The 17,323-nt window shown below is 42.7% G+C and overlaps 1 protein-coding gene across 1 annotated transcript in view; it reads left to right on the forward strand.

Annotated features, from left to right (window-relative positions):
• The window catches only part of LRRC75A (leucine rich repeat containing 75A), a 2,021,773-nt gene extending 2,010,743 nt beyond the window's left edge, over positions 1-11,030 (forward strand). The window contains exon 4 of the mRNA XM_069615022.1: positions 5,426-11,030. Coding sequence (XP_069471123.1) covers positions 5,426-6,062 — 637 coding nt within the window. The 3' untranslated portion in view covers positions 6,063-11,030. The remainder of the gene's footprint in view (positions 1-5,425) is intronic.
• The last annotated feature ends 6,293 nt before the right edge of the window (positions 11,031-17,323 follow it).

A 17,323-nucleotide genomic window follows, 5' to 3' on the forward strand; every position in this document is an offset into this window, starting at 1 on the left:
TTTATAACGCGCTTAATACCCAGAGGTTTCTGAGCGCGGACCCGGGGATCAAACCTGTGTTGCTTCTTGTCATCTTGTTTCCGAGACGTTGTAGCTGAGCTATCCTACCGGGAGCGGTAATTCATACCTAATGATAGCTATTGGCATACTCGAGGGAAGAGATAACATTTTCTTCCAGTAAGCGTCTTCAAGCACATCCCATTTGGCAGAATTGGATGTCAATTTGGTTTGGGCTCCGTAGGTGATTACTGGTATGACTTTATGCCTACAAAAGATTTTTGCTGGGGTGTAGGAGAATATGCCATATTTGGCTTGTATTGCTTTCCCGTGGACTGCAAGAAGTTTCATTCTTGACTTCAATTCAGTTTTGTACGGTAGATCAGAGGGGTGGGTACTGAGATTTGTGCCAAGGTATTTGTATTGGGTGATTTGGGATAGAGAAGCTTTATTTAGTGTCCAGTTAAATTTATAACCGCACTTAGCCATTTTATGATGGAAGACTAAGGTGTTTGACTTTTGAGTATTCATGATTAAATGATTGTTGTAGGCATATTTATCTAGCGCAGAGAGCTTCCTTTGTAGTTCTATCAGTGGTCTGTCCAATATGATAAGATCATCGTGTATAAAAGCCAGGATATCCCATTTGTTCCAAGTTTCGGCAGAAAGGATCTTACCGATTTGAAGGCTTTGTTAATGTTGTTAATATAAAAATTAAATAAGATGGAGGCCAAGATACATCCTTGTTTCAGTCCTACACCGGTCGGAATTGTTTTTGATAGTAAGCCATAATTGGTCAGCTTTACCTTTAACGAGGTGCCGGAAAAAAAATGGCGAATAAAGTAAAAAATATGCATTGGGCAATATGATATGATGTATGATATGATGTGATATTTTATTTGTATTGCGCTCGTACACAAGTGTTTCAGAGCGCGACTAGGCAACGGAGGGGAACAAGGTAGAACACAGCACACATAAAAACGATCTTACTAGGACCAGTGACATTGAGAACGTGCAAGTGCATGGGAAAGGGAAAAGGGAAAAAGTGCATGGAAGGGGGAGAGTGGAAAGTTCAGAAGCAGAGGAGTGCAAATAAATAAAATAAATAGAAAATTGAGGCAAACTGTGGTAGTGCAGCCAGCAAGTGGCAAGTGCTGTGTTTAAGAAAACATACTGGGTAACTCTGAATAAGTGCAGAAAAAGAAGAAAAATGAGGGGGGCTGTATGGGTACAGATACACTCCCCAGTGCAAGGGGTGGCCAGGAGGCAGTGCAGGAAGGTGGCAGGGTGAGCAGGTACCTGGGCCCAGGTGACAGAGGGTGGCCAGGTGCACAGTGCCAAGACAGCAGATCAGCAGGGGAGAAGGGGAGCAAAGTCAGAAGCAAACAGGAAGGTTTTGAGGTGCTTCCGGAACCGGAGATGGTTCTCCATTAAAATGTTTTTCCCATAAAAGTTTGCGTGAAATAGAATCAAAAGCTTGCTTTAAATCGATGAGTGCTAAAAAGAACGGTTGTTTAGATGACATAGCTTGCTTTTTAATAGCAGAAAGAAAAGTTGTTTAAAATGGTTCCTACTCCTTTGATAAAACCTGATTTATGCTTATCAAGGAGTTGATCCTTAAGGTAAGGTCATGTAATATGAGGCTACCCGGAACATCGAGGAGAGCTATGTGGCTATAGGTCATAGGGTTATTCCGGTCACCTTTCGTAAAAATTGGAATTACAATTGACTCTTTCCACGAAGGTGGAATGAGGCCCGCTCTAATCACGTTAGTAAAGATCACCTCTAGAATGTCTGCCCACTCAGTCGGATGAGCTTTAAGGGTAACATTTGCCAAGTTGTCAGGGCCTGGAGCTCTTGTGGAGCTCCATTTTTTTTAATAAGGAGAATGATATCTAATTTGTCAAATGTCTGTTTTGAAAGATCTGGAGTGGAAGTAGGTGGGATTGGTATTTTTGATATAGGTTGATTGAGTAGGAAAGAACAGTGCATTGTCCACGCCTGCTCGCTGGTGGTATTTAGTGTCAGAGACGATGTGGCGCACCTGTTCGGTTTATTTAAAAGATTACAAATCTGTGAGGCTGATTTGGTCGTTATGGCTAACATCATTTTCGTTGCATTTTGTTGGCATTGATTTGTCTAACTGCATTTCTGTAGCTAGATTTTAGGTTAGTTATTTGTGTTGTGTGTGTGAGAGGGGGGAGTTGTCTTAGAGCATGTCACATTTTTGTATTGAGGTTGTGAATAAGAGAGTCATAAGTGTATTTATGTTTGAAAACCGGGTGACTTAATGTGTAGGGTGATTGGGCAATTAGTTTTAAACATTCGGTGTAGGTTTGTGTGTTTGATGTGGGTTTTGTTTCAATGGATTGAGAGAGGTGACGCGTCAGTAACTCTAGGTTATGCAGTTGCCAGATCAGATGGTTTCTGCCTTGATTGAGGGCGATTCGAAGATTGCAATGTTCAGGCAGTGATGTCATGTGAGGAGTCCACTTTAGTTCTAAAATGTGGTGATCACTTGCTGTATTGGGAATCACTTTGAATGAGATTTGACTAAAGGCATTGGAAGAGACAAATACGTAATTGAGGGTTGAGTGCACAGAGTCTCTCAACCATGTGGAAGCTGGAGGAATGTCCTGATCAGTTGTGCCATTGAGCATAACGAAGTCTATTTTCATTAGCGTTAGCCACTTGTCGTCTCGATTTAGGCAGGGATTGGTATTTGCTACAATGCAGTTGATATTGAAGTCTCTTGCTACCAGGGTTGTGCGGATTTGAGGGTCTAGGAGCATGAGTTCTAACATAGATTCAATGAGTTAGAAACGGGTCTTCATTACTGGTTATTGGATTCCAGTATGTGTTCAAAATTGCTGTGTGAGGATCGAGAAGATGATATGGATTTGTCAGCGATATTTTTACTAACTGTATTCCCGGGTGAGGGGAGGCCCAGTTTTTCAGGTGGATTTGTGAGTGTAGCTTGACTGCTATTAGGAGGCAAGCAACTGGACGGCCTCTGGAAGATTTGATCGCAGGGGTCGAGGCAATTTGAAAAACTGTACATGTAGGTTGAGTAGTGATCCAGGTTTCTTGGAGAAGAATGATGTTGTATGAATTTCGGATTTTGACTCTAGAGGTAAGGAGATGGGAAAAGCCTCTCGTGTTCTAGACTGCCATAGTGCATGAGTGTGGATATTGTTTCAGGGTGCTCTAGTGATTGCCAGATAGATTGGTGGTCTGCATGGCTTCAGAGAGTCATGTCCATTTGGATTTAGAACAGGGTACGAGATCCTGTTCAGTTTGAATTTGTTGTGAGGAAAGGTTATTACCACAGTTGCACTTACAGCATCCTTGTTGAGTTGGTTCTATGGCAGTTCGTGGTTCATTCCTGAGATGGGGTGGATTAGATTGCAACTTTGGTTGCCAGTTGTGTCTATTTTCTTGATATGAACGATTTAATTGTTGTGCTTGGTCTGTATGGTTTAATATTGGAGGTGATTGTTGTTTTGTGTACCAGCAGATCAAATCCATGTGATTTGCATTCATCTTTAGTCAGCCAAATGAGTTTTTGACAATTAAAGATGGGAACTGAATTGCTCTCCATCCCAGCCATTGGCAGGCTCAAGGTAGCTTGGTGAGGTGTGGTTTGTTCTTCATCGGTTACAATAGAAGTGAATTTAGGGGTGCTATGATCACACGAGGAATTCCAAGGAAGCCAATCAATTTTTGCTACCAGTGATTGAAGAAAGGAGTTGTGATGAGTTATTTTATTTTCTATAGATTCATAGAGTTTTGTTAATGTGAAGATGCTAGTGTTAACAGCAGAGAGTGTGGTGTCGATTGACATAGAAGTGGGAGAGGGAAAGCCAATGGAGGGTCTCGGCGTTGGCTTAGAGAATGATGCAACTAGGGAGGTTTCAGAAAATGATGACGAGGTTATAGTTTCTAGTACCTCTTTGTTGGCATAGAGGTTAGGTAATGTTGATAATATGGTTGGTTGCTCATTTGTGTTTTCTTGAGTGTCACAGATGAAGTTCACGGAGGGGTGAGGACCTTGTGTGGAGTGACCTAATGGGTTAGTAAAAGGAGAACTTGGAGTCAAGTGTTGGCCGCATGGGTTATTGTGGGATTTTTGAGATGAGGTGCCTTGCACTATTTGTGAATAGAGAGGAGGGATTTGTGACCAATCTGCTGTGTGAATGTTGCAAATGGTTGGGGGCATGGTGAGGTCTCTGTGTAAGCGTTAGGTTTCACATAGAGATCAAGGTCCTGTTGCGTTGTTACTGGAGTCAAGCATGCTTGCATTGTGGTATCGGCAAGGATTGTGGTGGGATTTCTGCACAATCTAGGGCCCAGCGGTCAGGGGGGTGGAGGATCCAAGCCAGTGTTGGCCGTTAGTGATAGTGTCTGGAACTGATGCTCTTGCGGCACCGTCTTTATTTTCCAGACAAAAGTGCCTAATGTCTACATTTCCCATGTGGGCTCGCTTCTGCAAGTGTGTACGCGCATGGGGAGAAGTAATATCTTTGATTGCAGGAAGCGGTTGGAGCCTTGGTTGCTTGCTCATTAGCGAGGCTGCTTGGTGCGGCATAGCGCTCATTAGGCGGTAGGAGACATGGCTGGTTATAGAGGCAGAAAGGGGACGTGGACGTGAAAGGTGATTGAGAGGGCTGATGGGGAGTCACTAAGGATGTGGGGGGAGAGGGATGCGCACGGTGCAGCAGATCAACAGTCAGCTGTCAGCACTCGTCTGTGCACTCTGCTGATGCGCACAAGTGATGCACGCGGGCTCCTCTATTTATGTGAGGTCACCTGACTGGGGGCGTGGCTAGGAAAAGAGGAAAGAAAGAGAGTGAATTAAATGGATATTAAGGCGGTCATAAGTCCATATGAGCTAAGAAGGGTAGTCTATATACCCAGTAGTAATTCCAAGGTTCGAAATGGAGATCCAGTAGAAAAGCAAGGTTCTGGAACAGCAGTTTGGTTTGGAGAGCGGTGAGTAGCAGGAGCAGCAGGTTCAGCTGTCAGCACTCGTCTGTGCACTCCGCTGATGCGCACTGATTAAATGAAATTACTCTGCATAATTTGTACACATAGCAAAACGTTTTTAAAATGTTACATTGTGCAAACCGTTTGTCATCTGTAAAAACGAGAATCGTATCCTCATCAAAATGTTTAATGTTTTAATGTGTATTTATTGCCCAAGCTAATTGTTTGCAGCATATAGCCAAGTTTGTTGGCTGCATTAGGGTCTAATAACTTGATTTTTGATTCAATGTTGTTTTCTGTATTTTGTGTGCCCTGGGGGTGCGGTGTTGACTTGGGTTACGTCATGTCTTATATTCTGTCTCTTAATTATGGTAAACGAAGTATGTTGGTCGCGACATTGATATTCATTTGAAATAATTGCATTTCTTTCTATTCTTTGCAGCCTGAAAGCTATTCTGGTAGGAAATCCTCGTAACAACACTTTGGATCTGTCTGGAATTACCCTGACAATGAAAGACTTGGACCGGGTGATCTTGTACCTCCAGAACAACTCTGAGCACATCGAAAATGTGGAGCTCTGCTTCACCAACATGACGGACGAGATGCTGCTCCACCTTCTCCCAGTCTTGAGCGCCCTTCCTCACCTAACCACGCTCTCCCTCAACGGCAACAGGCTCACTAAAGCGGTTTTGCGCGAGCTGACGGAAATGCTCAAGGACACCAAAACGTTTCCTAGCGTAACCTGGATTGACCTTGGAAACAACGTGGACATCTTCTCGTTGCCGCAGCCTTTCCTAGTGAGCCTGAAGAAGCGCTGCCCAAAGCAGGGCAGCCTGCCAACTATTCTGGAATTCGGCGAGGGGCAACTGTGTGACTTGGAAAGCCAAGAAGGCCAGCCTGCCTGCCAGGACGAGCCAGGCTGTGGGCAAGAACAGAGAAAGGTTATGCATGTGATAAATGCTGGTGATTCACAGGGTCCCCTGGCACAGAGGGTAACTCGAATCGGGATGCTGCCGAGTGACTGGGGCTCGGAGAAGGCGCTCCCACGTGCGGTATCTGCTTCGACCAGTCAGGCATGATGGACTGCCTCTGCTAATGAACTGGCCGTATGAAGAAAATGACGAGCAAATAACTGATACCTCAAATCAGAAGCGTAGATTTCACTTCCATATGAGTTGCACCCAGTGAGAGGGGATCTGTTAGGTAGTGATCTATAGAACTAAACGTCAACACCTCTTCTTCTGAGGAAGCCACCCATTAATCCACAAAGCGCAAACTGAGACGCCATGGGATCAAGTTATGCCTATTTTATAAAGCTGGTAACGTACTGTGCTATGAAACATAGCCATGTCTATAGCATAGGGAGTTCAGAAAAGGGCAGCGGCTTAATGTTCTTATTGTTATAGAATCAAGTACACAAATATGAAGGATGCTGTTTCTTTTTTTTCAGCTGGGCAGGGGGATATATATATATTTTTAACAAAATAATATAACCTTTGATAAAATGTATTTCCTTAATTTTTAGACAGTATGTGCAAAGGATGTTTGTATTGGTTTCTTCGCCTGGTTGTGTTGTCACTGGCCTGGCAAGTACATGAAGGTTAGCAGAAAAAGGGGGAGGGAGGAAGACCGTTTGTTTACCAAAAAAAAAGTCTGTCAGGCAGTACTTTTTTGTTCAACATAAGAGCAATGCTAGTGCCTAGCCAAATGTTTCACAGACTGTATTTCCCTAAGGTACATTTCTGTCCCACTTTTATTAACTCTTCGTTAGTCGCAGACCATCGCTATACAGAGAATAGCATACCGTACCACCACCCCTCTGGCCCTTTCCCCCTAGCGCCTACTGTGCACTTAGTGACAGGCACTGATGGCTCTGATCCAGGGTCCTGGCCCCTCCATGAGACAATAAATGAAGGCCCGGGAGAATGTTTGAGCATGAGGTGTGTAATAAACTATGTTGCTTTGTCAGCTCCTAGCTACCTACTAAGTGTACAGACAGACCCATGCCTCCATGTTGAACCCTGATCACTTGGATCGGCCAATCCCAGGCTGCTCACTCTAACTTTCTCTACCGCCTGGGAACAACAGTATACTTCAAAACTGCATGGCACAATGCAACCACTTGCCAACATGGGAAACCCAAGGGCGAAGATGGCAATCTGTGTCCTCACAGTAAACACAAGGCAGACTACACTGGCTCAGTGCTCTCTGGAAAGTAAACAGTTCCCTTTATTTGTCATTTTCCCTTCTTGCAGGAAAATCATGTAACTCGTCAATATTAGTTTGTATTTTGGGACCAACACAATTGAACTTATCAATGCTGCACTGCTGGCAGCCATTTCACGTTGCCCTAGCCACTACTAACCATTTGAAAGAACCTATTTCAAGACGTTCAGCTCCTGCTTCTGCCTCCTAATTCACGGTTCCAGGGTTGCAACTACGTTTCCTCAATACATACTGGCCTATGCTTTGGTCCCATATTTCACACACCAAGATCATGTCCACAGTCCTTCTCAATAGTACAATATATGATTCTTTACTGAATCAACCAAGAGATTGCCCTTGAGCACTAACCGACCTCTCTAAATTCATGCAGTCAGTCTTTGTCTGACGTCCCATCTGTTTCTATCCTAAGTCTCCCGTCCCTCCAGATACCATTTTCTAGGTTTTACCGCCCACCAGAGGCTCTGTGTCAGACCACTGACTCTGCCACTCTGCGCTCTGCCTTAACTACTGGAGCGATGCATGATAGATGGGAAGCCTGTCACTTCATACGGGCAATAGGTTGGAATGGAGCTATAGTCTGAGCTCTCCACCATAGTTCGGTCAACAGACAATTCTTGCACCGTCCGCATGCCTCAACCTGCTCTTCAGCTCCATTTCCGGTCGTACTCTGTTCCCCTCGTCATTGCACACCACTCCCACTAGTTTTCTGAATCGCACTGTCTACATCTTTTCTCAGTCATTCTGGGCTTGTGTGCAAGATGAGAATCAAAACACACAGACACGTGCGTGCACACACACGTGCACATATCCCCTGCACATATAGTTAGTTCTCCCCCTTTTTTTTATAAAGAGGAGAGTAAGCATCAAGTATGCATTAAGGCTGGTTGAAGCTGGTTCCCTAATGTCCCTGGATGGAGACGTCCAGGTGTTAACTCACCTACTGGCAACTTCCAGCACCCTCTTGTCCATACAATGGACTCAATGTTAGGCATATATAATGCCTTTAGGCAAACTATGGCTCTGTTCTTGGACAGACAAAAAACACAATTAATTGTATCGTGTTAGTGACTTCAATTCAGCACTCCAACTAAGTCAATGCCTAGTCTGGGATGCCCAAGGGAAGCCCTTATTTATATATTTTTATGACAAGTTCATAAATCTGGATGATAAACCCTTCTATAACGCCCCTCTCTTTGAATCCCCCTGACCTCACTGAGCCAAGAAGTAGGTTTGTTTTGCAAATTAAAAGATTTATTTGAAAAAATTAAAATATATATATTACACTTTTATGAATAAATTAATATTTGATAGCACACTTATGAATATAATGTTGATCAACAATGGGTAATGTTACAAATGCACACTCTTTTCCATCAGTGAGGAGTTAGTATAGAAAGGATAAGGTAGCAGAGAATACTTTTATGGTTTCAAGGAAAAGCAATGATGGAAAGAATGCAGCACAGAAATAAACTGATATGGTTTCAACAAGAGATAATATGATCACTTTTCCTTGTGACAATTCACTCCCCCCTATGCAATATAAATAGATGGAAAACAGAGCACACAGTTTTCAGGAATGCAAACAAAATGCAATACAAATTCCAGTTCCCCCTAGCAAGCTTAGAGCAACTGGTATGCTTTGAAACAGGCAGAAATACTTTTAAATTTGTTTTGCAATGAAGTGAAAGATATGCTAAAAAGGATTTTAATTCCCTATAGGAGATTCAGGGTAGGTGATAGCTACTTAAGATTTGTTCAGGTCAACACTATCAGTGATTCATGTATGATTATCAGGTTGAAAACGGAGTTCAGCAGTTGCAAGCAAAAGGACAGCTATTTTTGACAGGTGGAGAAATTGAGTCCAATTGCAATTCGCGGCACATTTTCCGATGCGTCGATCGCGATTACGGTAAAACTATAAGGAGTTATTGGTTCGTCGGAAAGCTTACGATCTTAGCTTTAAAATGAAAGTTAAATCTCGCTTCTAGGACGTGTGGTTCAAAAGATACGGACAATTTAATGGAGGTAGATTCTCAGAAGTAAAGTAAGATTCAAATGACAAATGACAATTTCACAGGTTTGAAATCACAGAATGGACACACGATTTCTATGCAGTTCTAAATAGGTTGAAATGGATGGGATGAGATTATTTTAGACTAAGAGATTGGTTCTGCGCAGTTCTGGCTGGATACTCACACTATAAATTTGAAATAGGCCGTCAAGATCTGGTCAACAGGTTTAGACTAGACTTCTAGCGGGTGGTTCTGAAGTTCCAGCTATCTGGGTCAGCTCTGCTCTGCTGGTCTGGATCTCTGGTTCTGGCAAAAGTTCTTGGCACTGCACAGCGGTCTGGTCTGGTCTGGTCTGCGGTTCTGGATACAGCACTGCTCTCTGGGTCTGGTTCTGGCGAAAGTTCTTGGCAAAGAAGCAGAAACAGCACAGCCTGGCTGTTTTATTCTGATGTGCCCCTTGGAAGTCTGGGGTAAAATCAGTTTGCAAGGTTGTAAGGCCAGCTGAGAATACTTTTAGCTTGCAGTAGGCCTTCTGCTTCAAAGTTCTGGAATCTGGAGTCTAAGTTCTGGATATGGTCCTTCTGGATATTGTCTGGTACGGCAAAGTGCTTCGCAAGAAAGTGGAAAGAGCACCCCCTATCTGAGATTCAATTGTTCTTTTTATGTCTTTTGAAAGTGTGTGGGAAGGCTAACTTTCTATGCCCAGCCCTCTAAGGATCCTGATAGGTTAGAGGATTTTCTGTCCTTTAACTGGATAACTGAGTTGTGAGTCAGAGTGATGCTACCTTTTTACAATCTATTGAAGAAACGCCCCTTTACTTTTACTTAGAACCCCATTTTTCATAATCAAACATGTTTCCCAGATACACCAGTGTTTCATAATACATGTACACATCACAGATGAATTTAAGACAGTTCTCTGTTCAAGCCCCATGTTCCTGCGAGCTTGGGTTCAGAAACGACAACATTTTGCGCTTTTAGTGGGTTTTGCCATGGTCGGTTCAGCATCAAATTTACCCCGGAGGCACACCCCCTCTCTGGGCACATTACAATAAGTTTTCAATTTTCTGAGATAACCACAGTGTCTGTAATATTAATAATCGCGGGGTTCGGTCTCAGAACATCACACAGAGTTGAGCTTAGTCTCAAATTGTGGGTACATTTTTCATATTAAGAATCTTCAAATCGTACATTTCTGTCAGCTTGATACAATATTTTATAAGCAATTTAATAAAACATATATTTGCTGGGCTCTCTGAATCCACAATGGTTTGTCTCCACCCCTAGCTGGCTGAGTCAGACGTCACATGGCCTGTCTCTCCCAAAGCAGTTATTGTTGACAGTTCACACCCAAAATCAGCATTCTGGTGTGGAGTTCTGAGGTGTGACAGCTTCCCATGGACAGAGGCCTCTTGAACTTTTAATTAAATCAGACTGCTTTCTGGTATAGGGCCTGGGAACAGTAGGTGTGACGAATTCTCATTGATCAGCAAGGCTTTGAAGTCCCAGCTGACTCAGGTTCCTTTTCAGCTCCTGAAATACAGGTCTCCTGTCAGAGTTTAGATCGCTAGCGCCGGTCAGTGTCAAACACTGCTACTGCACCCATTTTTTGGCAGCTGTCTTGAATTAATGCATTTCAAAAAGGGGATTTTACTTGATGGCATATGATCCTTGCTAACATTGTATTGATGTAGATTCTGCAGTAGAGTACTGTAGAACACCCAGCCAGAAGTTGGATTTTTGTTTGGTGGTTCTGTGCCCATGATTTTAGCAATTTTTGACATCAATTAAAACGGATTTTGAACAGCACCATATTCCTTTGCACTGATTTCGCTCTGTGAGCAGCCAAATGATAGGGTCTGGCAATGGTCTCCTATATTAACTATCTTGCAATGTTTGAAATATGCATTTTGAGCTTGCATTCAGAAAGGTGATTTCAAAGCACTTTTTGAGCTAACAGGCACTGCTGTTTTTCCTTTGGCACCACGCCTCACTCAAGGCGCTTCTGGGCCATCATGCTCGCACTGGTGGGTGGCAGGTCAGGCGACCATTTTGGTGTGCGCAAAACTGCGCGGTTTTCCTGGATTCTGGCGCAAATGTGGGCTTTTCGGCCATCTTGGATTTTCTAAGCCCACAGCACCAAATGTTGCAGCATAATAACTCAAACAAGGGTCAATACACCTGACAATCGAACAGCCTTTCCATCTAGTAACAAATCATCTGACCAAGAGGTAGGTAAATATGACATTATTATAACCATCTAAGTCCTGTTAGATTCAATTAGATTCAGTGCAGACAGATGTACCCAAGTATAGGTAGCATGCGTAATAGCATAGGCTTCTTTCCAGGCCTAGGGAAATAAATGTTCACCAAGCCGTTCCCCAAGACACATTTCCTAAACATAAAGCTACAGATCATTGCATATCAATGAAAGAAGGGGCAATGCCAGGGGAGCACCGGCAAAGGTACTAACTTGAGAAATTCCTTAGCATTTCATAGTCAGGCGGCCTTTAGGTAGTAGTGCAAAGAACCTTCTTCATTCCAGGTGTAGGTCACGGAAATGTTTATACTTGCATGTCCACACTAGGCTGGCTACCTCTCAGGGTAACCTATGCCTTCTGCCGTCCAGCAACTGGCATTGTACATAGAGCACTCATGAATATGCCATTCCATATAAGCAATACTTACTTCATCACTCATCTAACCTGTACTTCAATTCACAGCACTCACACTAAGAACACAAACATTACAAAAAAGCACAGTTCATCAGTCACAAGCGTTTTCAAAATGGATGCCAAGAGTAGTGATCTTACAGCTAAAGGAGGGTTGTCAATGGGGTTGAACCAATGAGACCTGTAGGTTTTTGTCTTCTCTGAAGTGGTTGGCTTTGATGTATTCTATTTCTGACTGGGTTTCACTTATTTGCACTTATTGTAGTCTAAGTTTTTTCTGTCTTTTTTTAAGAGAAGCATGCTCTCCTCTTTAGAGATAATATTGGTGTGGGCCACATTGTGTCTTGCCTAAATTGGTATCTGTTTTGAAGGATGCATTATCATTGATGCAGACACTGTCACACCTAGTGTAAGGTGGCATCTGGTAATGCTTTCAAAACTGTTCCACATATAACTTATGTATGATACCCATGACTGTAATGGACTCTAGTTGTGGGCACCTAGACCTGAAGTCTTTTTTTCTGCAGATCAAGATCATCATGTCATATTCGTGCTTTGTAGGTGTTGCACCCTAATTATCAAGCCCTATCTTTCTTCATGGTGATCCAGGCGGCATTGTGACAGTTCCTTATTTATTCTGTCATATGGGGCTGCAACAGAGAGTTGTCTGCTTGATAAGCTTGTTCTATGTACTGACCCCACTTTGTAACTGGCCAGATGATTCAGCTTGCCAGTCTTTTAAAATGTATGGAAATAAAAGTAGACTCTTTGCTAATGACTGATCAGGGTAGATCCGGGTGTGCCTAGTTGAAATGATGACGTCAGCTAGTGGGGCGATGGGGGAACTTTCTCTCTGGTAGCCCCTTGATCACATGGTGAATTGAGATTCACTCATCCCGAGTGGTGTGTTGTTGGTGTTCCAGGGACAATTGGAACTTTTCTTGCCCTTAGCTAGCTTAGTAAGTAGTGTCTCTGTGTTCCAGGTCTAACTGCGGAAATTAGTGAAGGTTTTCTGATGTCGACCATCCCTCCAGTCCCACCATGTGTCACTGACACAGGCAGGGAAGAAGAAGGGGGACACTCATTGGATAGTAGTTCTTCTCCTTAATTCATGTCTGAATATGGTCTCCTGAACAAAGTTCAGGAAAGTCAGTTGTGGGAGTCTCTAGGTAACAGGTTACTGGATCACCAGAGGCCAAGTGCTTTACAGCGCACCTTCTTTCACTGGCCTTTCATAGAGATGGATGGTTTGTGTTTATACGGTGAAAGGTTTAGGAGCATCAGAATGTTCTTTGCACTAAGAGCTTTGATTCCCAACCTCTAACCTCTGCACGTTATGGTGGTCTGTCTCTAGGAATGGACTGGCAGCAATGGGTCTCTAGGATGTCCCTAAAGTAGGAGGTGAATTGCAAATAGTGAAAGGCTGACTTAGTGAATACTGTGACCTTTGGATCAGTATGTGGTTGATGGGATATGCCTCCTCTTCTATGCGTAGTAAAATATGCTATTACTGTGGCTCCTACTGCCCTATCGGTGATCCTGTCTTTACTGGCATGTCAGTGGGAATGTGCACCTTTTTCTCTGTGACAGTCGTCCATTTCCTCCTCCAGTATCCTTTACCCCTCCTTTTTTGTGTGCTTGTTTCCTTTGCTGATTTGAGCCTACTAAGTGGCTTGGATAGCCCTCTGGGGGACTTTCCTCTTGCTTGCTTTGCATCTCCAGCTTTGTATAGAGGCTGACCAGGTGTATAACAAGTTTTACAAGTTCTGTGGCCCTTTCCAGATACTTGCATGTAACTCCCTTCACCCTCAGCATGTTCCTCTCGCAAAGCTCCCTCAACTCTCTGCTTGTCTATCTGCAGTGCCATGTGGCTGCTGTGAAGTACTCTCCACTGTCAAAACAATAGTGGTAATGAGGTGGCTTTATCCCCCCCACCCAGAACAGGTATACTTCATTTGATAACTTTGCTATTTCACCAGAATGGACTGTTAGAAGTGTATTACCACTACCTTGGCAGACGTTGTGTTATGACAGCCTTATAGCCCACTCCTGTGTGGTACACCAGCTGTTAATGACTCAGGATCCCAAGTTAACAGGCAGAGCAAAGTATATGTGGGCTAAAGATATCACCTAGACAAGCTGAACTTCATGCTGTGAAAGCAGAAACATCAAGAGGAAATTGGAGCAGTGAGAAAGTATGGCACCCCATTTCCATTATATTGGCTTCGAGCACAGTGGAGAGGGTAAAAGTGCAGAAAGGAAAGCTGAGCAAAGAAGCACACGTGAAGGAAGCAGGAGAGCTGTGAGTATAGTAGAGTAATAAAATGATGGAAACACTTGTGCAGAGCCAGTCAGAGGTCCCCTGCCAATACTGTCTGTGAAAGACTGCATTCCAAGCCCATTGATTGATGTACTTTCTGGGTGCTAATTTGGAATCGAGTTCTCCTACATTGGTTACACTGGTTCAACAGAAATAGAATTTCGTGCCCATGCTATTCCAGAAAGTGGTCACCATATAGATCTCATTAAACAGACCAAAAAAGAAAGAAAAAGACACTTGACACGCTTCAGTAGTTACTTCCAGGTCAGAGGGAGCAAATGGTGAGACCTAAACAGAGATTGCATCAATAGGTCAGCTTGCTAAGTACATGCATTTTGATGAGTGTTTTGACAGAGTGAAAGGTGAGATGAGGGTGGATCATGTGGATATTGAGTAGGTTGGTGTCAGTAAAAAACGTAAATTGGTTGATAAGGTTTAAGAGTCATATTTCACTGTTGAAGTTAACCTTGAGTTTTATTGTTAAGACAGAGAAGATGAATATGGAACTGGTTTAGGATATAGTATCAGAGGGGAAATGGCTCTACTCCAGAAGGACCAAACACAATTGTCCTATCTTTGGTGTCTCTAGGGCAGGAGCCTTCCACCTTTGGCTCCCTGGATATTTTGGACTTCAAATGCCAGCAGTCCTTGCAAGCATATTCATTGGTGATGGATCATGGGAATCATAGGACAAGACAGCTGGTGACGCATAGGATTCAGACCCCTTTATTTTTAGGGTATTTATTGAGCGCTGGCCATGCTTTGGGAAGCAACAGAGCACTTTACAACCATAGGGAGAAGTACACAGTGAGGGAAGCAGAAAAACAAGGGAGCGCAAAGCCAACCACAGGAGAAGTGGAGGGCAGAACATTTGTCAGCAAGGGATCTACAAGCTACAAGGTGAAAAAACAGTGGGGAGCAGATCACCCTGTCTCATGTAGGGTGCACAGTGGATATGTCCCTGATCGTTTGTTGTTGAGCCTAAGCTATGGGGTGAGGACTGCCTACCAAGTTCCATTGGATGCAGAGGATGTTGTAGAGGGTCTTTTGTGCTTTTTGTTTCGTTTTTCCATTGTAAAAAGGCCTTTCTGAATGATTGTTTTCTAAACTCTGGCCAGCAAGGGACTGTGAGGAGTTTGCTGGTAATAGCATTGGTCTCGATTCTGAATGATTTGATCCTGCACCTTTTGCAAGGATCTTGTTACCCATAATCTGTGGGAGTCCACGGTCCACACTTCCAACCATCTCCCTTCCCCTTAAACCCACCCTAAGTGCCTTCCATGACATGTGGTCTCACAGTGAAATGTTGTTTTCGCTTTCCACTCTCCTTCCACTGTGCCAAGGTTCCCTATGCCATTCGATTCCACCCATGTCCACTGCACACAAGCACGTGGCTGCGTATGCCAGTCCTAAGCTTCCTGAAAGGGCCAACAGCCATGTCCCTCATCCCGCTTCTGTTGTTCTTTCACTTTAACAGTGTCACAATTCCCATAATCCCTGCATTTAGAAAAAGCTTTTCTTTGTTGGTTTCAATTTTTTCCACACTAGTTTCCATGCAGAATTTCCTTTTCGCAATGACCACTGCAGATTAATATGGACTCTCAAAATCATTTGATTCTTTTGGGAGCTAGAAAAGGAAGGGTTTAGCGAAGCCAAATGTGTGCCTATGAGTGGGTTAATAAAATAAAAGGGACTAGAATAAGAGGCTGGAGATTACTTGCAATTAGAAAGCTTAGTACACATGATCTTGGTAAAAAGTAATGACTGTAGACTTCATGTTATGACCTGTTAACATGTTTCTGTCTGGTTCAAACATAATTATTGGTTTTAAAAAGGTTGTGTAGCCTATTTAGTTCATTGTTTAGCACAGGGTTGTCCAACTCTGAGAGGTTTTCACGATATCCCTTATGAATGTTCATGAGAATAAATGTGCATGTATCTAGAATCATTGTATGCAAATGTATCTCATGAATATTAATGAGGGGAATCACAGCTGCAGTACAGTTTGGTAAAAATTGAAAGTTAGCCATTTGTATCCTGTAGAAAAAAGGTGAAAAGCATTTTGCAATGTACACCCTTCCGGCCTCTTGAGAGAACTTTACTTATTATAGCTCTGTACTCATAATGACGTATGTACATTATGTAAATTGGTTTAGCAAACTTGCTAATAATACATTAAAATTTGGTTCAATATGTTCATGTTTTTGTGTGTGCAAAACATCGATGGTGTTCCAAATACAGAGCTAATGAATGATGGAGTATATTTAATAAGGTGCCCAGAACAGGAACACAGGCTTGTTATGACTGAAAGATAGCTTATAAAGAGAAATCATGATTACTGGAGCTGCATAAAAAACACATCTTCGATTATGCTCTTGGTGACCTATTACCCAAATAAGCCTCAAGTTATTATTTTTCTGAAAACAGTTTGATTGTGGATTATTATCCATGGAAGGACGAGTACCGCAATGGAAAACCACAGGCAAACCTTTACACGATTGAGCAATTATCTTTGAGATCATTTGAAATTGTGATTATTGATGATTGGTATGTTTAGTCGAATAAAAATTAATTGAACAAACACATATACACACAAAATATAACTCCATAAAAAGCGAGATACATGATTCACATAGTTCATAAAATAGTAATAGTTTCATGACATCAATGACAATTTTGAAAATGTGTTCATGCAAAAACCCAGGAATAACACATAAATTCAAGGTAGCGGATCAACCACCGAAAAAAAAAATTACCAAGGCCCAAGCCACATACAGCGAATTTGCTAAAAGGAGATAATATAAAGCAGAGCAACATTGTCTACAATTCATCTACCTAAGCAGAGGGTGAAATGTACATTGCCTAATGTGACCATAGGCAGACAAAACATTACTGTGTGTATGAGATCTTCCACTGCATCAGTGCACAATGGACAGCCCGATATATCTGAGAAACCTTTCCAGCGATCAGTGTTGGCTCTCAGCATTAAGCTGTTAAAGTGAGCTTGAGTAATCAGCCAACAATCAGACTTTATATGGCTTATAATAAGATACTATTTTTTAGAATCCACACTACTAACGGCTGCGTGCAATCTGATAGCATTTACTTAT

Source organism: Ambystoma mexicanum, chromosome 9, assembly GCF_040938575.1.
Source record: "Ambystoma mexicanum isolate Mex_15411 chromosome 9, UKY_AmexF1_1, whole genome shotgun sequence".
Taxonomy (NCBI): domain Eukaryota; kingdom Metazoa; phylum Chordata; class Amphibia; order Caudata; family Ambystomatidae; genus Ambystoma; species Ambystoma mexicanum.